At 37.2% G+C, this 27791-nt stretch overlaps 2 protein-coding genes and 1 long non-coding RNA gene across 11 annotated transcripts in view; 1 reads left to right on the forward strand and 2 right to left on the reverse strand.

The window, feature by feature from the left end:
* LOC146595684 (uncharacterized) overlaps positions 1–20932 on the forward strand; it is a 36669-nt gene extending 15737 nt beyond the window's left edge. For both annotated transcript variants that reach the window (XR_014895875.1, XR_014895876.1), the window contains 2 exons: positions 17068–17103; positions 20655–20932. This is a non-coding gene — a long non-coding RNA (uncharacterized LOC146595684). The remainder of the gene's footprint in view (positions 1–17067; positions 17104–20654) is intronic.
* Positions 12693–16106, reverse strand: LOC146595685 (uncharacterized). Its single transcript, XM_085305254.1, has 3 exons — positions 15447–16106; positions 14472–14588; positions 12693–13865 (listed from the first exon to the last, which is right to left on the reverse strand). Exons 1-3 carry the CDS (start codon positions 15496–15498, stop codon positions 13660–13662), a joined length of 375 nt encoding a protein of 124 aa, XP_085161380.1. The 5' UTR covers positions 15499–16106; the 3' UTR covers positions 12693–13659.
* TACC2 (transforming acidic coiled-coil containing protein 2) overlaps positions 16128–27791 on the reverse strand; it is a 151713-nt gene continuing 140049 nt past the window's right edge. For 6 of the 8 annotated variants that reach the window (XM_085305251.1, XM_085305249.1, XM_085305247.1 and 3 more), the window contains 5 exons: positions 25856–25899; positions 19980–20140; positions 19304–19410; positions 17943–18063; positions 16128–16692 (listed from right to left, as the gene is read on the reverse strand). In XM_085305251.1, the coding sequence (XP_085161377.1) occupies positions 16627–16692; positions 17943–18063; positions 19304–19410; positions 19980–20140; positions 25856–25899 (499 nt within the window). In that variant the 3' untranslated portion in view covers positions 16128–16626. Of the gene's footprint in view, positions 16693–17942; positions 18064–19303; positions 19411–19979; positions 20141–25855; positions 25900–27194; positions 27276–27791 lie in introns of those variants that run through there. The other 2 variants (XR_014895874.1, XM_085305253.1) reach the window with 2 other exon arrangements.

Genomic DNA, 27791 nt, shown 5'->3' on the forward strand with positions numbered 1-27791 from the left:
TTCATAACAAGACTTCTAATAATGTCAAAATCACACAGAATAGTCAAAGGAGATTGACATAGATATCGGTAGAAATAGCTAAACAGCAAAAACCTTTTAGTAAGTTTTTTAGTTAAGATATTATGATGAGCACAGTATTAACAGCTGATACTTTGAGCACAATCTATTAGATTTAATATACACATTGATTCTCCCCCCCCTTTTTTTTTGTTATTTAACACTGTGTTCTGCCTGATTCCATGTTTTTGCACTGATATAAAGAAGACCTAATATAAAGGACCTATAAGGAAGAACTAATCCTGTTTAAGTGAAACAGCAATGAATGTGAGGCAGGTCTAGTATTTGCACACAGGAGATCTGGCAAGGAATGCACAATAAATTACCAGCCTGAAGGCATATGGTCTTCAAAATAGGCCTTCCTCAGATATAACCCTCATGACAGTGCTTACAAGTAGGTCATTCAATAGACAGAAATCAGTCAATTTGAGATGTAGTGCATTGCTATCGTTAATTTGAAGTATCTTCCTACAAAATATGAACATCTACAAAGACTATTTAAAGATTTTCATATAGAAATTAAACTCCTGGGTAGTCATAGGTATTACTCAGCTCGAGTTCATACTGAAGACTCAAGCAATGTCTAAATAGCAAGGATGAAATGTTTGTTCAGTAGATGATTGCTTTTACAGAATACTGTAGAAATCGCCAGTCAGCTCTGTGTTTAATGGGAAGCATTACTTTGGAGAACAATAAAATAAATCCACACCTAGAGAACAAGAAATTACATGTCAGTCTGACCTGGGGAATCTGAGCACTTCATGCAATACATCTTGGGATAGGTTCCATAGATAGATCTGACAGCTAAGTAAGTTGAGGAACAAGGCTCACTTTGAGCTGTCATTCACAGTCTGTCATTAGAAATTCCTGTATATACTGACAAAACAAATAGTAGCGAGGATAAGCACCTATAAAGACATTTGTAAATCCCGGGTACCATCTGCTGGTGGAAACTGGTAGTATTCAGCTCCTTATGGACATCTAACTGAAGCAGAATCCAGTGAGTGTATGACTTTCTGCTACCCGGATAAGATTTCAAATATAAAGCTGTTGATAAATAGAAACTTCGAGATCAAATTTTATTTTCATATTAATTTAATCATATTGCTCATGATCCTAAAACTTAAACACCACACACACACACACACACACACACACACAAAAGACTGAAATAATCATACCCTAGATAGATATAAATTGATTGGTGAATTATTTAACATCTTAAATTTGGATACATGTCGCAGTTAAAAGATTTTTGTCAAGTAACATAATACAAAAACGTATAAGCAGTGATGTTATACGCAAATTAATGCAAGCGAAAGAATTTTCTGGAGAGCTTGTTTGTAAGAGCAGTTAGAAGGTTCCTGAGCCATTCACCAGTGTTGTTAGCTTGAGGTTTAGCAGGTAGTTACTCTGAAGTAAGGAGGTGCTCACGCTACAGGACGTTCCCAAACCAGGGCACTGTCCCTGCCTCAACTTACGAGCCGCAGAGTAATAGCTACAGACATTGGCTGAGCAAATTTCATACTCCATTATGGATAACACCTGTGACACAGAGAAAAAAAATATTTAAAAACCATCAGATAAAAAGGAGTGCATCTTTTTTGTTACAAAATGTCAAGGGATGTGAGTTAAAAATAAAACTTTTTAAGAGAGCAGAGTGAGGCTCTAGTTTCTAGCAACTGTTTGCCAATAAGACTTCTCTGGCATTTTCTCTGAGGAAAGCTCAAAAGATCTTTTCACAGTGTAAGAGTCTTCAGAAYGAGTATTATGTTTCTCGTAACTCCAAGAAAAGCATGGTAAGCATGCTTAATAATCTGCGTGAGAGCGAGATGTCAGGCAAGCACAAGCAACATTTCATAAAGGTTATGAAAGGTTATTGTAAAATGAAAGAAAGAAGAATTCCTGAGGGGAAAAAAAAAGTTTTTGGAAGGGATGTGAAAGTGGTAGAGGGTGACCACTGCGTGAATAAATAGATGGTCTGATTATTTTAGTRTATGGAGGAAAGGAAAAGGAAAAGAAAGTTTTAGTGATTTTGAAGAGAACAAAGTGACAAGAGGTGACAAGAAACAAGTTGAGGAGAGAGGGAAGACRCAAAAGGCTCCAGTACCAGATGACTGCTGAGGCCCTCCCTAATTCTGGGAAAAGCAGAGAAAGAGGGCTGAGGAGCTGTCTGAGAAGGACTGAGCTGGAAATGAGGTGTGTGTCCAAAGGGTTTTGAAATCCTCAGATGAAGGGTGCTATAATTGTTGCCTATTCTTATTTCTAGAAAATAGCATTACATTCCCAGGGCCAAATTYGTGATCTGTTATAGAATTCTGTTTGACTTCCATATCATCAGAATTTAKCCTGGGTGAAAAGGTAATATGTACACTCACGTTCTTCAGTCTGTTGGGTGGTGTCAGTGAATATCTGTATTTGTATAGATATTTTTTCCCATATATATTTTCCTCCAGAAAGAGTAATTTCTTTTTACCTCACTCCAGCATGAAAGATCCTCTTCTAATTTTCCTAAATGTTTGGAGAACATCAGGCAGCTGTGAGATAATTTAATGAACCTACAAGAACTGTTTGTTGATGATCCTAATCAGTCATTTTTCTATTGCTATTTGATGTCTTGCTCCAACAAAGGAAAAAATCCTGAATGTGCAAAGTAAGTGGGATTTAAGGACACTTAAATATTCACAGAATGAGGCTGTGGATGAAATCATAGTGGCTTTGATTCTTAATTTTCAAAATTCCCRTCAATCATTGTCATTGCTGTCATTATTTTGGATGTGCTAAAATAAGGTCTCCAAATCAGATAGCTCAGTGAATCAAATATGGCAAACAYGGGAGGATAAAAGAGACAGCAATTGTCCTTGTCTGTAAAGCAGACTAGGTTACTGCTCGCTACTGCTTGCCAAGAGGGTCTCACGCTCAGATATAAAAGAAAAATATTGAAAATTTAAATATATATGGAATATTTTCTAGCTAAAATATCAGACTAAAGGACTTGCTTCCTGCCTGTGATTGGTATTTTCTTGTGCTTCAACAATTTCTTTTTTTCCATGTTCTCACTCTAGAAATGTTCATGGTGAGGCTCTGCTGCCAAGAGACAGAAAACAAGCCCCTGAAAAGTGAAGTAAACYATGCACAAAATCTGAGCTACACTTCAAAATACCATTGTATTACCMAGCTTACTGTTGTGAGAAAATAGCAATACAGAGGTCCTAGCACAATTCAAGTAGCAATCCAATATATGTCTTCAGAAAAGCAATGGCTAAAAAACACGTGTGCATGATGGCAACTAAATTTGGTCCTGGCTGCATTTCTGTCAAAGAACCATGTTCACTCAAACGTTATATAAATCCTGTTCATGCTAACTTGGATTTTTGTGTGGTTATATTGAAGAGTGCTCACCTGACGTAACTGCAATAGACACTTCCTTCCTAGATAACAATATTATAAAATGGCTTAACAGTGTTTCAGCTATACCAGATATTTTGCAGATAGTCTTAGTAATAAGCTATGCAAGAACAGCTAYATCTCAAACTAATACAGCCATTGCAATAAACTGAAGCTTTACTTGAATTAAATCATTGGATTCAGAGCACATAGGAGTACTTTCACTCATATCTGTGCCCTTTGGATCACATCATCCTTTTCTTTATAGCAAGATAACTACTGTAGATTGAAGGAGTTTAAGGATATGGAGATGTTGCTGCTACTGCTTATTATTATTTCCATTCAAAAAATGTTGTCAGTGGACAGGAAGCTCCCCAGTTTTCAGAAACAAAACTTTTGCACGCATGTTATTGAGGATATGAGAGGAAGACACATTTTTACATGGATTACTTTGCCTGCCTGGGATAGAGCTCTGCAAGATCACTTGCATTAATGTACTAGCTTTGCCAATAGAATAGATTTATACTATATCATTGCATATACAAAATAATACGCCTCTTGAGAGCAACAGCTTGGCTGTGGAATTAGAACTATTGCTAGGGAACAGATCCAGCAAAAAGCATTTCATGGGCACCGAGCAGCAAATGAATGGATACTACAGCTACTGTTAACTCCAGGCCGAGTCACAGTGATATCGATAAGTAAAAACTGATTATTCCTGGCATAAATGTCCTTCAGTGTCATCAGTTTCCTTGCCATTAGTGAGATCATTTGACTTTTCTAAGGGAAGGCAGAGGTTAACATATTGCTTTGTATATATTGCTATTACTCTCTCTACTAATCAAGATAGTTACCCTAAGCTAACTAGAGGATTCCTCGTTCCACTGAGATATGCAATTCTAGTTCAAGTTAATTTATTTGAACTCTATTTTATGGTTAAAAATACTACATGAAAATAGCTTTTCCTGAGAACTACCTCAATTCATCAGAGCTAGTGTGGCTGAAAGCTGTTTTCATTTTGTCCTTTCTTGAAGCACTGATTACAATCTGTTAGGGCTGCAGCTTCTGTACAAACCCCCTCCTTCCCAGCCTTACTTGTTACGGTTTTTATCATAGCACAGTGTTGAGGATTAGCAAATAAAACATGAAGCTAAGGCCTCTAGAAATTTTTTAATGAGGTACTCTGTCCTTCTTTAAGTGTAGAAAGTACTGCTGTCTGGCTGACATTTCACCTTAGGAGAATGCAGGAAAGTGGACAACACAGAGCCTTTGAAATCTGATGTTTTAATGTCATTTTCATTCAGCTGATAGATTCAGATATTCTAGTCCAATGCTTCACAGGCATCTGCATAAATCTATCTGACAGAAAAAAATTTACAAAACTAGACATTTATTTTTCTCTTTATACTATTACTATTCATGCTTTAGCTGTTTGCCTCTCTGTTACTCTCATGATTATATGGTTTATGAGCACACTGATAGCAGGATTGATGAGAATAACATTTTGCAGTCTAGCCACACATTGGAAACAGCAAATATATCAGTATTAACTAGGAAAGCAGAACTAGACTTCCCATTCTACAGTTTCAAATGCAACTGTCAGAAAAGAAAAATCCCTTACCTGTGAAGGGCAGGTCATGCTGTGGGAGTCATAACAAGTATACACAGGACTTCAGATTAAGACAAGATCTACCTATTCAGGAAAAACCTATGGGACTGTGGTTCAGAGGCAGCTGCCAAGGCTCCCAAAACATCAGCTTCTTCCACCTCTGGCTCGCTGTTGTATAAGTAAGTCCTTGATCACACTAGCAAAAGCTTCACAAAGCAACATAAAAAAGAAGAAAAGGATTTGTTTTCCGTTTAGAAGATGCATACATTTAAACCACACATCACAGCTTTTTGACTGTGYGTGTAGATTTTATCTGATACACTACGGTGGGAAAAGCAATGGTGGAGACAAGCCTCAGTCAGCTTCAGGCTTTTCTGCTATAAGGCGTTAGCCCTAGCAAACTGCAGTGCCTCTTCTGCCTGGAAGCAATACTGCCCCTTTGGTGTGCCACAGTGCCTGGCCACCACCCCACTGGCCACGGGTCCTGGGGTGGTGTGTGCATGTAGAACTACAGTACATCTCTGCCTCTGCTCAGACTCACCTACCCTGACCAACAGCTACGGTCCTAAAACTTGCTAGYGCACAGCATGACAAGCCCTCGAAGACAAGGCGAGAAGTTCCTATAAACAAGTGTTTTGGGGGCAGCCAGGAAAATAGCGGAAGGCAGGGGCTCCCTTACGCTTGCAGTACATGACTGTGGGATTTTCTAACATGCTCTAGGTGACCCTGCTGAGCARGGAGGTTGGACTAGATGATCTCCAGAGGTCCCTTCCAACCTTACTAATTCTATGATCTCTCCCTGTCATCTGTGTCCAGACTGTGGTGGAAAGTCTCTCTCTCTAGAGACTCTTTTGCAGGTTTCTGAAGAATGAGGATTAGAATTTAAAAAGTGTACATGTAGAAGCAGATTTACTTATTTTTGTATCTGCAGCTAGTTTCTAAAACATTGAGAAACCAAACAAGCTAAGTCCTAAATRTAAGCAAGAATGAAAGAATATGGAGTAATTTACAATGCTCATTAAACTGGAATTTAAATAAAAAGGAAGTGAGTATTTAAGCCTTTGTATACTGAAGTCATGCATGTGGACCTTTCTGGAGAAGTAAAACCAAGAAAATTCAGTGACAGGCTGGATTCCATGGATTAGACAGAAAAGGAGCCTCCTTTAATACTGGTGACTTGTTATGAGACCATAATAAACAAAACACATTTAGGAAGGTGATAATTCCTGGCTGATCTTCTGGTTTCTTGTTGTTGTTAAAAGATTTAGTCTAGTACTGTAATTTAGTTCTGTGTCACTACCCTGATCAAAATGCAAAATTTCAGCATCACTTTTTAATTATACTGCTAAAACTCAGCAAATACTGTAAGAAATACATTAAATGCATACTTGTATTAGCATTTCAAAAGTGGTTGTAGATTTTCCTACAGGAAATCCAAGCACTCCCAGACCACATCTGAAGAAAAAGGAAAAGAATATGTTGGTCAATATAAAATATGTACTGAAGTTCTACTACTGAAACCAGGGAAAATACAGTGCAAAATGTCCCTGGAACATTTTCTGTCAGGTCACTATTTCTGTGGTAGTATCTATTTCATTCAGTCTCACCTGGATCTGCATCTTCTGTAATCTTAAGTATGTGAGCAAAAAGGAGCTCCTTTGGACTGGGTTGATGGGTGTATCTTAAGAGATTCCGTATCTGCAGAAGGATCTCTGTCTGAAAGCATGCCTGCCTGCTTCTTTCTTAAACTTTCTTAGCTGGTCTCATTAAAGATGCTTTCCCTACCTGAAAACATCTCACTTTACCTCTTTAGTTTATTACAGCTACAAGAGCATTACCCAAAACTAAAAAATATTTATATTAGTTCTTTCAAAAAATTTTTTCTGTTTACATGAATAGCTAAAACATTTGTTTAAATTACATTAAAAAAAATTACATTAAAAAAATTACATTAAATTAAAACATTTGTAAAAGTTACATTTGTGTTACCTATGCAGCTTGGCATCCTTCTTTAGAGGCTGTAATGGTAAATACATCTGATGAGCTTGTCCTATATGTCCCAGCCCAGGTGCCAGATCTGCTTTACTGTGTGGATACACCAGTTTGTATAAAGGGTTAAAGACAGGCTTACTGCTGACTGCGTGAAAGTACATTGATTAGGTTAAACCCTGAGAAGTTTTTCTTCTTAATTCAGTGGCAAAGCTATAAAGGTAATTTTACCACAGAAAGAATGGTTAAGATTGAGCACACTGATGCTTAACAAGGAACACACAAATGAGTTTCTGATTTAGCACTACAGACTGTTCAGATTTTTCATTTCAGGCAGAACTAGAAGAATCTAATCAGAATTACATAATAGACCCGAATTATGAACAACAATCTCCAGTAAAGCAGAAAAAAGCTCATATCAAGATTCCAGCCTTGAGAGGAACTGGGGCTAAGATGGGGACGAGAGCTAAGAGATATTTGGCATTCAGTGTCTGCAGGCATCTTGGTTGAACCACGACAAAAAGCAGCAAAATAGCTAAATCCTATCCTGATTTCACACCTCTAGTCAAATCCCATTTCCTCTGCCAAACTGGGATTTGTTTCTGTCTTGACCTCTGTTTCCCACTTAGGAAATTAAAATAATGTTATGCCTCTGTAGTTTCTGGACAAAAAAAAAAAAAAAAAAAAAGAGAGAGAGAGAGAAAATTATTTTAAGAGCTGAGATTCACGCTGTGTTTCTAGAAACAAAGTGGTAGGTGGGCCATCTGTCTGCTGTTCTCAGAGAGTGGGCACAGAAAGATCCTCGCTGGTGCCTCAAGCACACCCAGCCTTAGAGATCAGCTCCAAAACRGGAGGATGTTCTGTTTGCTGGCTCCAGGCACCTAGTCCATGGGCTAGTAATCCGCTATTCATCCTGCTGAATAGCAAGCTGAAAGAGAAGCCACCAGGATTTGCCCCAAATAGCTCTAGTTGTCAGTGTGGTCTGGAGCCAAAGTTTAAATAAGCATAAAAAGCTTTCCATAAGCCATGTTAAAGTAAAGGTTGGATTAGATAACTAGACAGTCGGGTCATTGAAGAGCAAAGTATTATTTTAAATTTACAAGCAGGATTCTGATTTTTGAGTACTGAGAAGATGGGCTTTGAAAGGACTTTCTCTGCAGCATTGACAGGAAGTGTGAAATGAGTTCTCTTTTCTCCTACCTGCCACCATCCTCATAACAGTCTCGCCGGGGCCAACTCTGAAAGCCTTACTGGCTTGCACAGTTCCTAAAATATCACGGCTGAAGGCATAAGGAAATTGCCAGCGATTGTTGAAAGCAGCTTGACTGTGAAGCTGCTCTCATTTCAAGAGCAAYGTACCCTACACAAACAGAGGTTTTTGTCATGCATGCATCCATTTYGGGGCCTGTGGTTTGACACCACAGCTGTGTGTTAGAATTCAGAATGAAGATCTATGCTGAGACTAAGTCTATATAAAATTAGCAATTGTTCAGAACAGAAATGAGTCAGAAACAGAAAGATATTTCAGTAAGAGCTCCTCCCTGTCCTAAAGCTTGGGGAGAGCTAACTGAACAGAATCCAAGTATAAACTGTTCATTTTTATCTATTGCACGAATGACGCAAAATGAAAAGCTCCCTGATAAATCTCCTCTCTCCTTAGTCTCTGCCTACATATGGCTACAAGAATGCTAACAAATGTACTGCCAAAGCTCTGTGCTGCCAGCACTGACTCTACAGATCCAGCCTGGTTCAGAGGACTTCCTGATGAACATTTTTCCTGACTCAGTTTACTGGCCCACTCACCTATTTTCTTCATCCTGGCAACCAAATTTCTCTTTCCAGGGTCATATTCATTGAAACAGAATATTTAACAAAACCAGGTATGTTTATCTAATAGGATACTAGAACTCATAGCTGACTAGGAAAATGTAGAGACCAAATGATAGAGACTGCCAAATAATCCTAAGTGCTGTTAATACTATAGTGCGAATGAAATGTCTGAAAAGCTTAACTCCGAAAAGGACTACATGAGGGGAGAGAGGAAAACAGAACTGTTGCTAACAGGTTGCATCCTGCCCACCTACAAGTGGTGGTGGCAGCTTTCACAAATGGAGTGAATCGCAGAGATGAGACTGGAAGAGGCACTGAGGCCAYTTCACACTGCGAAGGTGCTTATTTCTTCACATAAAAGTGGGTTACTTTCAAGCTTATTTCTGTGTTTCAATGCGTTGTGCATCTTAATCCCTGGTTCTTCAAACCTTGCACACTCAGCAAGGCTGGACCCTGGCAACAGATTCGGGCTCCTACTTTAAACAGTGTTTCTAGTATGTCTGTTGATGGGAACTCAGGTTTCATCCAGTGTGCGCTTATGCAAGTCTGACCATTATGTCTACATAACTAAGCACAAAGAAAAACAGACCAAAGCCTCTCATACTTATTAAGACTGAAATCAATAATCATTATCGAGTTAGGAGAGGCAGTTTAGAGATTATTATGCTTGATCTACAGAAACACGTATGAGAACTTCAGATTCATACATATCATAGATACTTTCTTTTAATGAAGATAAAAGTCTTCCAAAAGCTGCCAAAGGGGCTGAGAACAAGTTGCTAAGGGAGACAACACACTGAAGATATCAAGAACTCATTGCAAAAGCTCTGTGAAGGTAGGAAGAGCACAGGGACAAAACCACATATCAAAAATTCATAGCTACTTTGGTAAAAATTAGGCTCTGAACCAGTTGAAAAGATCCCAGCTAGGGAGTCTGAACTCCAAGGACAAATCTACAGATATTTTTGACCTTTTTGCCCTTGAAGTCAGAAACTAGGAGTGACTAGCATCCTTAAAATGAGATTACAGATGTCTCTAATTTAGTGGAAGAATAAATGAATGCATTTGAAAACCAGCTTTGATTTTGTGGCCAAGACTCTGCTGATGTTCAAAAACCACCCTTCAGTATTTAAAATAAACAAGGGAAAACATTTCTGTGAGGCAGGAAGGTCAGGAAGTCTTTTAGAGAAACATCTTTGAGCGAGAAATCCCCTTTCACCTCTCAAATATTATCTTATACTTACAAATCTCTTGTTTTAGTAGCTAAGAGAGTAGTTTCTGAAAGAAACATTGTCTGCTGCAGTAAATTAGGAGATACATGTTTGCTAGCAAAGCCAGTAGGTGTATATGGTATAACAAGCAATTTTAATAATAGCATACTTCTTTCCAGATTACTGGTTGTAAGCACAGAGTGCTGGCTAGCTACAAAATGCTCAGCACCTCCTCCCGCTGTCATTCCTTTGCTTTCATTCTGTTCCAGAAAAGTACATCTCCTGTCTCCCTTAGAAACATGTTCCTATGACAACATAAACCATCCTCATGGTTTATGGATGAACCATCTGCAGAATTTCTTAAAGTTTCCAGACCATCTTCATGCAGAAACTTAGCACCGAGTTCTTGTGACACTTACTGTGACATCATGAGTTCTTCAGAAAGATGCTGCAAGACATCCTGTAGGCAAGATACAAATTYTGCAGATGTGCTCACAGCAAAACATTTGACACCAGGGTTTTATTGCTCATAAGGACATGAGAACAGAAGGTGCAAGGGTGTTTTTTGTTTTAATCTCTACTGAACAGAGCCACAAAACTAACATTTCACATGAGAATGTTAAGAAACTTGTCTGTGACTCAGATATGTACTTTATATTTTTTTTCATTAAATTTCACAGCCAGCATTTAGGTAATCCTCTCTGATTTAGATTTTAAAGCTCACAAGCCTCCATARTTTCTTATTCCCCACTGAGAACCCAGTGCTTACCCAATCGATGCACTAAGTCATTCCAACTGACATAAGAGGCAAGAAAGGCATTCTAAAAATTTTAGTAGAAACAGAATCCAATCCATCCGCCATTTCTGCTCCATTTGTCTCAATTGTCTGTCAATATTAAGGAACATAAAAACTGTAACACTGGGCCAGAAATGATCATATGGGTTTTGAAACCTCAGAAAATTACATATGAGTAGGAATAGCTCTGCACAGTCATGTTAATGGCAACTTAAAATAATTTTCTGCATTTTGAATGGAGATTTTTTTAAAAATCAAGTTCTTAAAATGTTTTGTTTTGTTCTACCTTGTTCCTGAGCTTGTCTTCCTCTTAAATATTTATGCCACAATTCGTTGTGAAATATCTCTCATCAACCATGAATAAATTTTATCATTTGTAGATATATACATGCATGCACACTTCAGGATCATAACTAGGAAAGAAAAATGTCAGAATCATAAAAAAAAAAAAAATACAGCCCTTTAAGAGCTAAATAGCACAATCAGATGGAAGGGGTGTGTGTCTGCGAGTTACCTAAAGTAGTAGTCAGGAATGCCAGATCATGTTTGTCAAGGGGATAGAGCCTTACCTTCTTATTTGATCACAGAAATTTCACAGTAAGAAAACTATCAACATGTTTTACTTTATTTAACAATTTAAGCAATACATTCTACTGAGAAATGTATACTTCTACATGCAACTGGAAGTCCCAAATAAAAGATGCAATTTTGTTTATCAAGAGACATTGTCAGACACTGCATATATTCTAACTTCTCATTAAGAAAATGCACAGAGCATTTACACACTTTATATGTGATATGGATTTGTCATTACAGTACAATCAGAAAAAAAGATTCAATCAATACATGTTTAGTGTAGCAGAACACCTTGAAGGAACTGATTCAAGCTGAGAATAAAATGAAAAATATTTATTAGCTACTCTTTTTTATATACATATGAGATATTTAAGTTTAAATTTATATTCTTAGCCAAGATCTCTCTGCATTGTTGCAGTCTTATTCAACAGCTTTATGGTTGTGACTAGCAACTACTCACAGACCAGAACCCCACTGTTTGTGATTAAATGCAAACAAAATCCAAAAGGATAGTCCCAAACTAYCCTTTCACAAACCACAAAAGGTGATGAAAGGATCGAGACATAGGAAACAGTACGAGAAAGCAGTGGGACAGTTTGGTGTGACAGGCAACAGCTAAAAGGCAGGTTAGGGATATGTGGGACTTGGAAGTTTCAGTGATTTCACTTAAAGCCAACTCTCTAGAAGTTGCAATCTTCTTTTTTGTAAACATCTGCAGAATCCTAAGATACACTGCCTGGGATTGATTTTTCAAAGAATGAGTGAAAAAAGTCGCAACAGAAAGCTAACAAAAAACTAATTTGCCACACATTTTGTGAGTTCCATAAACTTGATAACCATATTTTTTTCCAAGTGAGCAACTAAAATTATAACTCCACCACAAGACCAGCTCTACTWAAGTTACACCTATTGAAATTTATGTCAGTTTGTGTGCTATGTATACTGGAGATTGGACCAGATCATCACTGCTGGATATTAAAAATCTGTGACTATTGATCATCTGCATATCTGTACTCCTACTTGAATCAGTGGAGGTACCACCTACCTCTACCTACCCAGCCTTGCTTTGCAGTATCACAGACCCAATAACGTGCTTGTTGCCGTCACACTGTGTTGTGTCTTGTCTAGTTTGAGTGCAACCACGTCAAAGTAATTCTGCCTGCTAGCTGGCGGTGTACAACGCCTCCTGTGACACRGCCCATTCCCGAGTGACTACTTGGCAAGACTGCAATGAATGTGACTGTTCATTAAGTTGATTTATTTCTTTACATCATGAAAGATTCCCAAGTGATTTCATTACTTTGCAAAACTCACAGACCAACTCCCCCACTTACTGATGTCAATGAGGAAGGTGAGACTAGGGGACTATATACTCCTACTCTCAAAGAACCAGGTTTAGGACAGTGAGGAATGAACTACATAGCTGAAACTGCAAGAAGAATTTGGATTAAAAAATGTTATTACTCAAGTGCAATTTGGTTATAACACGAGAATTAAACATCTTGCTCTCAAAACCAGCAGTAGAGATAGAAGCTGTTGAACTCTAGAGGGCAGCTTACTAAACTCACATCCAAGCTTCTTTTTTTCCTTTTCTCCTTCTCTCTAGTGTCACAGTAAGATTCTTTCACTATCAAGAATGGAAAAGGATTTTCAGGAAATATACATAACATATTTATGCATTGTTCTCTTAATGAGACTATCTCTTAAGTAATTTAAATTAATAATTATAAAGCATCCTTATTTCAAATTYTCTGGCTTTGCCCGGTTTGTAAATGTTCTCTGAAAGATTAGATGCATCATGGCTTACTAGAGTTTTCAGTCACTTTGTGCTTGAAAATTTTAGCTTTCTTTTTTGAATGTAAACCAACACTAAGCAGTATTTGGAGGATATTGGCCTTTTAGCATACTAAAAGGCTGTGACTTGCACCTAAGAATTCTTCTCTTTACATACATTATCTAAGTCATAGAAAATTGTTACGTATTATCACAATAAACCCCTCCGGATAAATAAGAAGAGCACAGATGCTTAAATACATGTCAGGACATATTCTTTAACAGATGCAACATTTTTTATCTTAACATCTGTCAGGTCTGCCTACTGCTATATTCTACTGAAAAATATGGTACATAGTAAAATGATTAGAAAATGCATTAAATCTTTTCAAAAAAGGCAGACTTGTTGCTTTATGATACTATATTTTTTTTCATGTCAATTTAAACAAYGGGTGCCAAAACAGTGCAAAGATGAGGAGAGAAAAGCAGCTCATGGAAGTGGTGATTCTTGAGCCCAGGCTTTTTGCATTGCAATTGTTTGAGTAACAGCACTGAACACTCACTCCAGGCGCTCTGGATCCGTCTCTCTTTGCCCGCTCACAGAACGACCTGAACGAACAAGACTTCATAATGCCACCTGAAACAGAGCCACATTGAACCCAAACATAACAGGATACATAACAAACATAACATAACTTCACTTACTCATATYTGCGTCTTAGTAATGTGAATCTGACCATCCAATAATGAAAAAGAACAAAGGTTTGGCCACACTTACAAGCAAATGGATAGAACTGCATCTGATYATAGCACACTCCCAAGCTCCCACTTAAGTTTCAGTAATTGTAATTTATCTTTGATACAATAGATACACCTTAAATATTTTGGAATCTACTCAAATACAGTGTCCCGTTACCTTCTTTCCTTTCTTAACTTTAAGGTAAATCACTGAATGTAAGAATGACAATTTTAAGTAAGAAGTGTCTAATATTTAAGGCTCTCTACTATAGCTTTCGTGTAGTCTGGATACGGCTTATCATCATGGTGATTAAAAAAAATCAAACTCAGTGAGAATTTGTATCAGACTGCTGCTAATTCATTACAATTAGGAACTGAGATTTATTACTAGCATTTATTTTGAGAGGAAACATTTCTTTTTTTTTTTCCCTCCTTATCTGACTATCCTCTTCTCCTTCCAACATTGGTTATTTATTTCTATTATTTATATTTTGTGACTACTTACTTGCTTGTCCTCTTATCACTGCACATGCATCTGAATGCCCTGGACACTGCTGAGTTCCTTGTCTGTTACAGTCTTCATCACTAGAACCTACGCAAGTATAACATTGCAGTGCTTCACCTGTCATTAAGAAAGAAGGCATGTTACAATAGTAGTGTTTAGAGTTTGTAAAATTACTTTAAAACAACAGCTATGCAGCTAATTTAGTTTGAAGAATATACAGAAATTACAAATGCATTAAAAAATAGCTAAAGATTACGTAAAATCCTATCAATGTTTCTTTTTCAGAATTTGCCCGGATACTGTGTTTTAAGATAGAAAAATAACTTGGTTGTTATAACTTGCACTTAAAGTAACAAGTATCTGATATTCTGTAATTGCATCCMTACCTTCTTGTAACATTTTCAGAGCAGTGTTCACTAGAACAAGTTGAAATACTATCATTTTTTCCCTTCAGCACATTCTTTGATCCAAAATAACATTAAAAAGTACACTGTAAACATTTAAAATCTTACTGTGATCTGTGTTTACTTTTCTCTTAAAGTATCAATCCAGTTGGAAGGCTACAACAGTATCTTAAGAATTTTGCTTTTGTTTAAACACAATCATAACCTGATCCTTTCTTTTCCTGGAGTTTATCCTTAGTTTAAGCTACGTGGTATTTTGAAAGTAAGCATGAATTTGAAATARAATTAAAATATCATACTTAGAAGTTGCAAAGCAAAAGGCACACTTGATGTCCTCAGGGACACATTTAAATTTGTTAGGATAAATATTTATATTTTACATTACAGAGTAGAGGTAAAATTCTGTGCTGCTAACCACATATACAATCTGAAACCAAAACAAGCATAGGAGAAAAGTCCAGAACGCAGTAAAGAGCCTGAGCCCACACCTAAGGTAGGAAACCATGAGGAAAAAAAGGGGGGGTAGGGAAAGAAAAGAAAAAGGAATGGAAAGGAAAGGGAGTTCACTTACTTTTTATTACAAAAAGGGAGCTGACAAGAACSAGGCTGAAGATTGTCCTCATCGTGGAGATACAAGAGATGGACCATTAGACAAAGCAAGCAGTTTGTTTGCTATTAAAGCCTTAACGCTTATCTTACAAACCTAATCCTCTGCAGAGGATGACTTAAAGGATAAAGAGGTGTGCGAAATTGCTACTTATCTAGCTTACTCTGTTTGTACTTCGAACCACATGTACTTCAGCTCCACAAACTCTGCAGACAAATTCTTCCAGAAGCAGGAAGAAGAAAATGTATTCAAATATCAATAGCAGATAGGCTTAAAAAACACCATCTCATCATTTGATGTCACAATTTGCAGCTCATGCAGAGTCTCATGGCATTTGCCCAAGTGATTTGCTGGATCAGGGTCAGAGTATTAAACATTTTGTAGGATTAAGCCTATGCTTGAGAGCTGAATGGTCCCAATCTAGCACATGTATATTAATATACATATATATATATATAATGTATGTGCATATAAGTAGTTCATTCTTATCACTAAATCCGGGCAGAGTGCCCCAGTACCTTCAACATGCAGTGATACTATTTGATGAAATAAAGTACTCTCTCTCCAGGAATTCCTTAATAAGAGGTGCTATATCTGGTGTTGCACATAAAGTAATCAAATGAAGTATGTAAAATAAAGTCATACTTATGTCCAACTTTCACGAAAAAATTTATTTACAATAGAGAATTTCATTTAAGTGACATGCATTTTAATTTTTTTCATTTTTAGTTTTATTTTACAAATCAGCAAATGCAGATAAAGTTTACATTCCTTAAGGCAAGAGTCCCCATGCAAGTAATACATGTTTATATTAAATCCAAAAGACATCCAACATGGGAACTCATGTACAAAGGGAAGGCTAGGATCAGCAATTTGTAATTTATTAGAGAACTTGACAATCTCCCTGATACAGGAACTTTGAGATCAACTTGCTATGAATTATACTATGAAAATGCAAACAATAGCAAGAAATTCTGATAGTCATCTTAGTACTGCATACAATTAAATCAACTTTATTTAGAAAGAAAATACAGTAGTGCATACGAAAAAGTGAAAATATAACCTGTCCACATAAATGTATGGACATCAGTGTGCCAATGATCATATTGCACTCAATATCAAAGTCCAGAAATTTGGTTAAAAGTTAGCTTTTCCCCATTTTGGCAATCAGTTCATCACAAATCTTTGTTAATTCTTCTATCTCTTTATTCTGGAAAATAAAAAGAAATATTAAATATTATGAAAAATATTTCTGCATTAAGATCAGCACTTTAAAAAAAATCCAACCTTTGGGAGAAATGCAGGAGGACAATGTTTTCACCAATACTGAGAACAGAAGGAAATTACAAGTGACAAAAATATCAAATTTATATATATATGTATCTGCATACATAGCTGTATTATGTATAATACATTCAAGCAATATGTTTACTTCCACATAGAGTTCCCCCTACTTTAATAAATGCAATTTAGCGCTAAAGCATACTGCTTTAGTGCAGTCATTCTTAGCACATTATAATTCTACATAGTGTAAATATGCTTTGGGGCTGCTCTTTTACAGCATTATTTTCAACCTCTTTCCTAGGAGTCCAAAGTGAGAACTAGTTGCATCATACTGGAGGTAAGTTGCTTTGCTAAGCTACAGATTTTCTACAACCGCTCTTGTCCTAAGTTGTATAGCTCTACARCTGACTAAAGTGGTTGCATTTAAACTAACATTGGAATTACAGCTAAAGCTAAAAGCTGAAAGAAGTAAATTAAGAATGATCTAAAACCTAAGAACCGAAGGAAACGAAGAGCCATGTTGGGTACACAGGTGTACACTGAGCTTCATTGAGCAGGAATCCAAATTAGCCCATAACACGGTCTGGTGGCTGAGATCACTTGGCAGACGGAAGTTTTTGCTCAGCTGCCCGGAACATGCAGCTGATTCTGCTTCGAAGGGCTGTGCGGTGGCTGCTCTCTCCCAGGGCTCGGGAGCTGCAGGGCCAGCTGGCCGCGAGGAGTGGGAGAGGGCCCTGGGCAGACGTCAGGGGCCCTCGGAGCTCTAGAAGAGTCCCGGATGCAGCCACACAGGGGGGAAGGTTTCAGTTAAACTCGATTCTACTGTTGACTTCAGTGTTAACTGCATTTCTGACAGGAAGTTGGCAGGGCTCTCCTAGCGTATTATCCATGTGTAAAAAAAAAAAAAAAAAAAAAAAAAAAAAAAAAAAAAAAAAAAAAAAAAAAAAAAACTGCTCTCATGTGCTACTGACCTTTGGAAACATTAGAAACCCCAGATGGAACACGGAATTGCGTGAAAAGGAAGACTTCGCTGAAGACTGAGTTGCCGTAAACAGCTGACTGCGCCAGTAGCCAAACTACATCCTCTAATGCGAAATATAATGGGAACAGTAGCAACTCCAAACCTCTAGCCTGCTCTGCCCTTGCTATCTCAGGGTATCGAGAGACAGCCTTTACCTTTTGTTCCAGTGTTCTTTCCAACGCATCCACCTTCAGCTGCTCTTTGCGAAGGCTGGCCTGATATGCTGCCTGTTCTTGCTGAGCCTTGCCTCTCACTTGTGCAATTTCAGCGTTGGCTCTAGGAAGGAAAAAAAAAAANAAAAAAAAAAAAAAAAAAGGAAGAAGGAAAAAACAACCCAACACCACAAAGAACAGATTGTTGTCCTGTCAGGTTCTCTACAGGAGAGCCTTTTCCTGTTGAAAAGCTTAAGGCCTTCTAAAAAAAAAAAAAAAAAAAGGAAGAAGGAAAAAACAACCCAACACCACAAAGAACAGATTGTTGTCCTGTCAGGTTCTCTACAGGAGAGCCTTTTCCTGTTGAAAAGCTTAAGGCCTTCTTTATTAATGTCTGCATTGTTCCCCCCCTGCTTTTCTGAGACGTCTGGGCTGGAGTCACAAAGATCATTTAGCTAGAGGTATTTTATGGAACTTTCTACACCTGTTTTCCAATTTTTACAGACTAGACCCACAGCTGGGATCACAGCTGGGAAGTGAATCCAAGTGTCATTTCATTTTAGGCTTTCATCAATCTCAGTGACATTACGCAGACATCTCTTGGGTCAAGGGGACTRTAATATGAGTTCTGAACATTAATCCCTGGAAATGCTTGCTCAGGCATTACATGGAAGCATTAAGAAAAAAAGGCAATCAGAGCTGCCTGTCTTAAGTCACAATCAGATGTTCACTCCTTATGATAGCTTAAAGAGTGACTATCCAGGCAGAGCTGGCATGATCTTTCATGCAACTCTTCCTCATTACCCTCAGGACACAGCTGGCTGATCTATAAACGTTTACATAGCTGGTATTAACAGAGAGAGGCTTCCTGACTGATTCTGCACTGAAATAGTTGAAAAGCACTTACATGTTCTGTTCTGCTGATTGACGTAGGGACATTAATACAGCATAGGGGCAATAACAAAGCACTGGGGGCAGGAATATTAGCTGCAGATGTAAATATCTGAGCACAGCCCTCCATAGCTGCATAAACCTAGCTAATGGCTTCTTTCTTGATCTTCCCTGGAAAATTAAACAAACACGAATACATTTGATAAAGGTAAAAATTAAAGGCACTTTATATGGCCTCCTCTTGGAGAACCCTTTCAGTGTGACAATAATTGTTTCTTTTTTTCAATTATAATCAGGAGCTGGAAGAAACACCAGCCCAATAAACAAATTCTCATTAGGGCATTTCTTTCCACCTTCTATCACAGAGCACTTCTGCTCTTCATACTAAAGGAATAGTTTTGAGATGCAAGGTTCAGCCACAAGAACTTTCCTGCAGCACAAGCTCTTAAAAAGATATGTATACAATTAATTACCTGTCTAGTTTTTCTTCAGCGTGAATTTTGAGAGCTTGATACCTCTGTTCTTCTTTCTTCACTCGGGATAAATACTCTTGTGCACATTTCTTTAACACTTCTTCATTCTTAAATAAAAAGATTACATTAAATTTAATTCAAGAGATTGATGTGTGTGACAAGCACCCACTTGTGGGAGTCACACTCAACTACTCTAAGGGATGCAGTCTTACACTGACACCCTCACACAGAGACCATGTGAAAAAATACTATACAATGCTAAAAGCTTTACAATGCTTTTTTTTGCACTTGATATCAGGATAGAATTTGTCTAAGGATTACGTTATATTATGCACTTCAGACACAATCTCTGACCAGAGGAATTCACATACTAAATTATAACAGAACTCTCCGTCTGAACGCCAGCCCCAATACACGTTGAAGTCTTCCAGTTATGTGACATTGCAGTGTCATACACAGGAGCAAGTTACTCTTGTGCAAAATCTTAACCTGTTTAGAGCTATTCTGAAAACAAAGCACAGATGCACGCTAAAGATCTCCCTCCCTGGCACACACCACATCTAATGTAGCATATCGGACCTGTGACTAGAAACATGCCTTCTTGTCTTGTTATACTGCCACAGGACAGCCCGCTGTGCTTTGCTCTTTAAAGGAGGGAAACGTCAGTATGACTCACCTTCCGAAATCCCTCCAACACTTCTTTCATTTTTTCGTATCTCCTGAACAGATCTGCCAGTGATTTCTCCACTGAGTTCAGATCTGCTAAAGCTTGCTCTTTCTCCACTATAAGCTGCTGAACAGTATGATGGGACACGGACTTCTCTCTCTGTTCATCCTCTGTTAGAAGGAAAAGGGCGGAGAGGCAATTTTCAGAAGGATAATAGCAATAAAAACGCACTTCATTTTCATCTATAGCTTCTAGTATACTGTGCTATATACTGTACATCAGTAAGTTTGGAGAAGATCTGGAAAAGTCAATATTATACAAGGACACAGTCCTGTTTTGGAAAAAATGTTGCTCTTTTTAATGGTATTTAATTATTTTGATGTTAGAAAAAAACGTGAAAACATCTTCATACTGATGATTTATTTCACTTTGAACTCTGCTGTTCATATGAAAGAAGCAGATGTTGGATTTTCCCCATTTGCCTGAAGAGACATTAGGTGAAGGACATCTCTTTGTATTACTAACGTGGGAAAATAATTTATTTTGCCATTTCTGGTATGTGATTGTCATCTCCTGCCATCTTGTTTAATCCTGTACAGACCAATGCAATTTAATTCAACTCAGACTGTCCCCTTGCAAAAACAGTGTCTGTAAAACCTGTTTTTTTCTTTTTTGTTTTTCTAGGAGTACTGTAGGAAAGCACCAGAAAGGAAATCTAACATTAGACAGACTTTCTCACTTCTGGTTTGCAGAAAATGCAACCTCTTTTGAGCTCCTCCTCTGTGGGAAGATTAGGGAGAACAAAATTAGGAACTCAAATCTATATGGAAGAACACTCTTTTCCAATGACCTAGGTAATGACCTAGTAATGTCCTAATACATTAGCACATCTTTATAATACTAGAAGAAAAAGTCAAATGTTGTATAATAAAACTCTCATTCTTTGTATCCTAAAATATAATTCTTGTGTCAATGTTTTAAGGATYACTTTAAATAAAATTGAACTGAAAACAAACTCAAAAAGAAGTTCTATATTAATTGCTGTTTTCTTATGTCTACATTGGAATTAAAAATAATGAGAGAAGTTCTCCTACTTAAAAAGCATGGTACATTTTAGAATCTGAAATTTTTCATTTAAGCTGACATTTCATTCAACTCTATTTTGAAGTGTGCTGACAAAAAGTTTAGTTCATCATTTGAATCAAAGCCTTCATTTGAAAGAAATATTTCATAGTRTTGGTCAGCTCTGAAATGTGAGTTCCCAAACTGAGATTAATCTCTGGCTTTTGGACATTCAGTTTTTCAATATATTTTTTTGCTAGCCCAAGTCCACACAGCACTGTTGATGACACTCTGCATTTCCATGTTGTGCACTAACTTGAAGGTATTCTGCCTCTGCACACCCACTGGTAGCACTGCATGACACAAATGGTGCTGGGGCACCTGAAATTATTTTGCTCTACGACACGGGGAAGACTGAAAGAACTAAGTTCTTAGAAATATGAACTAAGAAATATGAATTTCAGAACTAGACTTGGGTCTGCAGTGCTGAAAGTTATAACAGCATCATTTTATTGGTAAACAAACACCTCTGATATGGCAGAACTGAGAAACAGGGAGCCTTGTAATGCCATTTCAATTTAATAATGTTTAAGAACACCCCCATGCATTCTTTTCCATTTTAACTTTTGGGAACTTTTGGGGACTTTGGGGGACTTTTGGGTGCCCCCCCCCCCAAGAAAAAGAAAAAAAAAAAAGAGAGACAGCATTGTGATTTATCATCCTTCATTTATTTTCCCAAATCTGAGAAGCTGTCACTTTACCTTCCAGCAAAAGATTCATTTAAGCATGCTGGGGATTATGAACTATATAGGAGCTTAATTCCAAAGCACTTAACTGACAGGATCCTATTCTTTGGCAAAACTCCATGCAGGAGAAATGATCAATTTGCATGATCAAGTAATGCATTTAAATGTATTTAATGTGACAATTCAAGGAAATCCATATTTGCTTTATCTCAGAGATTATTGTCCATGGTGTTTTAGCAACTTGCTTCTTGTTTTTTTCTAGGGCAAACTGGAAAGTCTGTCATTCTTGACTCTCTCCCTCACAACTATAAAGTTTGTTCCTTTCCTCTTAGTGCATCACGGTAGCCTTTTCTCTCTTCAGACAGCTGGACTATAACTTTCAGAAACTCATCCCCAGCCCCACTTCAGCAACCACTCAGGAATTACAGGCAAGTGATATCAGATGCTTGCTTTGAGCTGTGGCCCTRTTCAGACTCTAAAGCAAAAGAAGAATTTATATTGGAGAAGTAAGAGAAAGTTTCCAGAGTGTATTAGAAAAGATGCATCTCTGACAATTTCAGATCAACCATTAGAAGACATTTAGAATCAAAGTTGTTATATGCCATAAAAACCAAACTGGTATCTGGCTAGAGCAGGACTATAAGATCTATGAAATATTTTCCAGAACTATAATTTAGCTTTAATGAAAATGCTGCTCAGTAGAACTGGGGTGATAACGTCTGCCATTCAAATCTTATTTAAGCAGTTAAAGATATTCATTTCTAAAGAAGTTTACGAGCATGAGGTTATATAATTAAAAGATTTTAATTAAATGGTTCCATGTCTGCGGCAAACACTATCCATGGCAGACCAACAAAAGTAATAGTACACTCAGGAATAACATTTGTTTAAATTGACAGATTCAGATCACCACCATAGGGCTAGCAGATCTGCTTGCAGGCTCAGCTAAGTATTACATATATTACTTAATGGGAATGCAGCAAACAGAGAACAAAAGCAAAAGAAAAGAAAAATGCATAATGCTGGTGTGAAAGTTGGTGAAAAGCTTTACTTACCAGGCTTGCCTGTTTGTTTTTGCAAGCAAATAGCAAGAAGCAACAAAACAAAAGCAAAATAGAAAATCAGGAATCATTAGGAAAGCAGCAAATAAGTAATGCAACAACCTGTAATGCACAAAGCATAATACCTGTTTTTCTTCACAATGAGAATTTAATAATGTCTTTAAGCTTACAAGTAAATGGATACATTTTTGATGAAAAAAAAAMCATTTCAAATTCAACAATAAAAAGTAAATCCAGAACAGGGGTTTTGGAAGGGAACTGTGGATGACTATGACTGAGGTGTGCATTGGGTGCGGTACAGTTAACACAGGGGTTACGCGGGCTCTGTTACACAGGGCTGCAATGCCATTCGTGAGCTGCAAAACACAAGTAACAGTCAGCATGAGCAGAGTAGGCTAGCCGGGAAAACCTGTGCAGCCAGGCCTTTCCCCTCTCCCCCTAGTATGAACAAGAATGTGTTAGGGGTTGAAGCAGATGCAAGAAGAAAGGAAAAAGAAATTAACCCATCAGTAAAAATATATGCAAAGAGCCACTAATAGGAATCTATACACTGACAGTTTGCAAGCTCAGACTGTTCAGAATACTATACTCTATTCTATAGATATATGACAACAAATACCTGCCACAGCCCTTGAAATCAATGAAAATTACTGTTTGCAATGCATGTTCAATGCTTTTATATGCAAACACATACACAATCATATATTGCTAATATGTAACTTTTTCAATATTCATTTTATATACACATGACAACTTATAAAAAGCTGGATAGGACCCATCAACCAAACTGAATATTCTTTAAGGGGGTTCTTGAAATAGGTTCAGTTATAATGACCTTTTAACAGAGGGCTTTATAAATAGCTCAGAAGGTTTAAATCATAAATAAGAACAAAACAGGTATTTCTTTTACTGAAATGCATATTTTGCTTTAGCAGTTAGACATTATTGTAATAATAATTCAGGAAAGACTATATGCAAATAGCATGTAGTCAGACATTTTCCTCTACACTGCAGCATTTGCGTGAATGAATTCTTGTATCAAARGGATGGTAATTTACAACAGAGGAAAGGATAAAGTGGAATAATTAGATCAAGAACTTTCATTAAATTCTAGGAAAGCTGACCTGCATTTAACTTACTATTGTACAGCAGAATTTCTGTATTTCTCTAATTAATACACACTTTCTATGTGACTGTTGTTGTTCCAGTTCTTTTCAAAATGGACAGCAAATTACACTACTTATAGCCATTGCATTTAAAAACTTGCTATAGACCATTTAAGAGACTAGAACAGGCACCAATTGCTACTTTGAATTTGAAGTTTAAAGATCTTACTATTTCCTCAGTGGTCAGGGGCCCAATGATTTAACTATCTTTGACTTCCTTGCAACAAGAGGAAATGATGATTTGTAGAATTTTACTACGTATGCATAGCTGTCCTGTGACTTAGCACCCCTATTATGTACCTTCTTGTTGCATTATGGTATCACAATCTTTTTTTTTTAATTTGTTTCTCGATGAGGGAATTTGAATTTGCAATTGAAGATGAACTCCTGTTGACAGCTATTTATGTATGCTTGGGAGAAAACAATAGGTCCTGTACTTGTCCACCTGAATGGCCAGATGAAGCTGAAGAACTCCCTAAATTGTTCCCAAGAAGCTAAGTGCAGGGCAGATACGGCACAATGTTTTTCTGTCTGCATGCTGAAAACTCTGAAATGAAACTCTGAATTATGGAAATAAGTCACTTGACAATGAAAAAACTTGTCAAACAGAAAATAATTTCTCCAGTGGAAGAGAGAAGAGTGAAATTACATTTGGAAGACTTGGATCCTGACTCTGCCACATTCCATAATTTCCATGATAGTGCACAAAGCCATACCAGAGAACATCCTATGTAAAACGTAAGAAATCTATACTCTGATCACTCCTATTTTACCACCTGCATGATGAGAATTACAGAGATTAATGTCAGAAAGTAGCCAGATTAGCTCACTTTTACATAAAAAAGGTAACAAAGGCACAACACTGTAGAGAACAAAGCAAAGAGATGAATATCCCTTCTCCTGCATCTCACATCCCAGAATTAAGTAGAATTTATTTCATTCCTATAGGCCTTTAAGACTATTTCACTGTTCTATACTGCTTAACCCAACATGTTTAGATAAGGTTGGTCCAACCGTTCTTAGGAGCTATTGTTTCTTTTCCTGCTTTTCCCCAGTCATTTGGCCAAAATGAACTGTTCAGTCTTAAGCCCCTCTTGGTCATGCCAGCTGAAGCAGTACAGAGCAGCACAAGGCAATGGGAGCTTTCTATAGCAAGACTAAGAAAAAGAGCTTCCGAAACCCTCTAAGGAGTCTTTAAAATTAGGAGTCCTGCAACCTTTGTTTCTGGGAAGTATTGCAAGTAACATGTTTTATTTGTAAGTAATTCTATTAAAAAGGCATTTTTAAAATTATTGTGAGGCAAAAAAAAAAAAAAAAATCTGTAATTCAGATCTTAGAGTCAGTAAATAACTGGGGAGGTGGATTGGCCACTCACAATCACTTAGGTAGGATTGAAGTTAATCTAGGTTTTGGCCTGACTAATGTACTTAACACAGATAATCCCCGTTGTTACAAAGAGCTAAGTTTGGTATCTCCAACTAAAAACACAGTTGCAAAAAGACGACTAAAAGATTTTTAGATCATTTACACTTCTCTCCCAGAGATACTCATGAATTTGGGGCATTTGAACATGTTGCCTATGGGACAGTTTGCTTTGTTGCAAAAGAAAGAGCTCTAACTTTTCTGTATTACCTTGACTGCCTCAGGGCCTACCTTCTGTAAAATGAAACACTAGCTTTTCATCATAACCTAGTAGCACACACTTGGGTCCTCAGATGTATTCACAATTCCCACCAGCATCAGTAGGTATACTAGCATCAAAACGAAGCCCGCAGATTTAAACCATGTTTCTATGCTCCCTTCAGAAAACTGGAGTGCAGAACAGCATCCTTCATAGTAGAAACACCTACCTATCATCTGAGCAATCGTCTTCTCATATTCTGAAACTATTTTCCTATAAGAGGAAAAAAAAAAAAGAAAAGCTTTTGGCAAACATCATAATTGCTAATGCTTACTTAAAAAATAATTCTACTCAATAACTGAACTGTGTCATTATACAGATCCACTTCACATTTCCATATGCTTTTTATAACCTGAAGTAACAAATAAAACTGACAGTTTAAATGGTGATTCTGATTTTTAATTCTCTGTGAATTAATAAATAGGTGAGGGGAGGGAAGAGGAAATGCTTTGAAACAAATTATTTTTTTTGACACATGCCCAAATTGTATTACCAATCATGATTTAAATATAAGCATAATTGTATTGAATTAATTTAAGAGTTCTGTTGAGTCCGATTTTTCCATTATTTTCTTTCCTCCTCTCTTCACTCTTTGATTGGTTTGTGCTTGCTTATTTTGAATATCAGCTTGAAGAAAAGTTAGAATTAGTAGCAAAAGATAAACCTAACAGAAATATAGCTAGCTCTCATCCAAAAAAAATCTACCAAATCTTCCATTCTCCAAATGAGAAGAAATGACCCACCAGAATTTAAGAGAACAAGACCAAAATAGCCAGTTACATAGCATAATGTCCTATTTTTGCAAATCGGTTTTGAAACAGAGGCTGAAAAATATTAATTTTAAGCCTATTTTATTTCACATACTCATGTTAGGCTTTGAATTTCCTTCCTGAAAAGAGGTTAGCCAAAATAAGCAGATTAAAAGTGATTTAGAAAGATGATCCATCCTTTTCCAGAGCCAAATAAAGCTAATGAAATGAGACTAGCTTGATAAGTGCTTTGATTTGTGAGTCACATAGGACAGTCTACAAAAAACAAAATTACCGCACACTTCATCTAAGTAGATCTTTGAAATAACTCCCTAGTACTTTAACATGTTGTTTTTGAAGTCTTAGCTTACTTTTGCTTTCCAAATTTTAGATTAATCAGCTGCAATCATTAAGGTTACAGAAAGGATGTGCAAAAATTCTGAAACAAAAGTCGATAATGAATGGGGAAAGCTGAGGAGCTTCCAAAAACAGCTACAGTAAACTCCAGCACTTTCTATGGGAAATCTGAATCTGCATCCGATCATGGAAATGCCACCTCACACACAGGTCAATAGTGGTGTCTTATTTGTCCTCATCCTCCAGAGCACTCAGCAGAGCAGAGTGTTTACATCTGTGTATCCTGCTGACCTCAGTAAGGCTCCAGGTAGAAATAACAATTTGTGTGACTGGGCCAAAGACAACGTGGTCACATGCTGTGCCGTCTCCTGGAAAGTAGGGCAGAGATCTCCACAAATTACAGAGCTCCACTGCATCTCCAGTGGCTGGCTCCGGTGAGGATTTGCTGCTTTCTACGCTGTTAGTCCTGTTGTTTTAATCTACCTTTTTAAAAAATAAATAAATAAAAAAGCATAATGGCACTTCTGAAAGCAAAGGTAACTGCAAGTATTTTCTACTAAAAGTTTCACGATCAGTTTCAGTGAACGAAAGATCAGTTTCACACCCCAAAATGATTGCCTCAAAAAAAAGCCTCTTGTAAGCAACAGTAATTTTAAAGCCATGTTACCTTCTTATAATACCAGTCATCCCTTCAGAAAGTTTTCTCAGTTTAAAAAAGGAAGCCAAGTACTCTTAGCAATGGACTTGACATCAAACACTATGCTTTAATACTACTGAACTTCCCAGACTAGGCTATACCATCGAAGTTGGCAAGAAAGTGAAATAATATTATCAATTACTTGTTTTTGCCAACTTAGCAYGGTTCAGTCCATACCACATTCTTTGCATTATCCAGCCTTATGAATGTGGTAGCTACTCTATAAACTTGGATGTTATGACTTCCCACTGATTTTAATAATTCTCAATTTGGAAAGCAAGGTAGTAAAGTAGTTAATAATA

This window comes from Rhea americana, unplaced genomic scaffold, assembly GCF_003343005.1.
Source record: "Rhea americana isolate MKP2758 unplaced genomic scaffold, rheAme1 scaffold_218, whole genome shotgun sequence".
Classification (NCBI taxonomy): Eukaryota; Metazoa; Chordata; class Aves; order Rheiformes; family Rheidae; genus Rhea; species Rhea americana.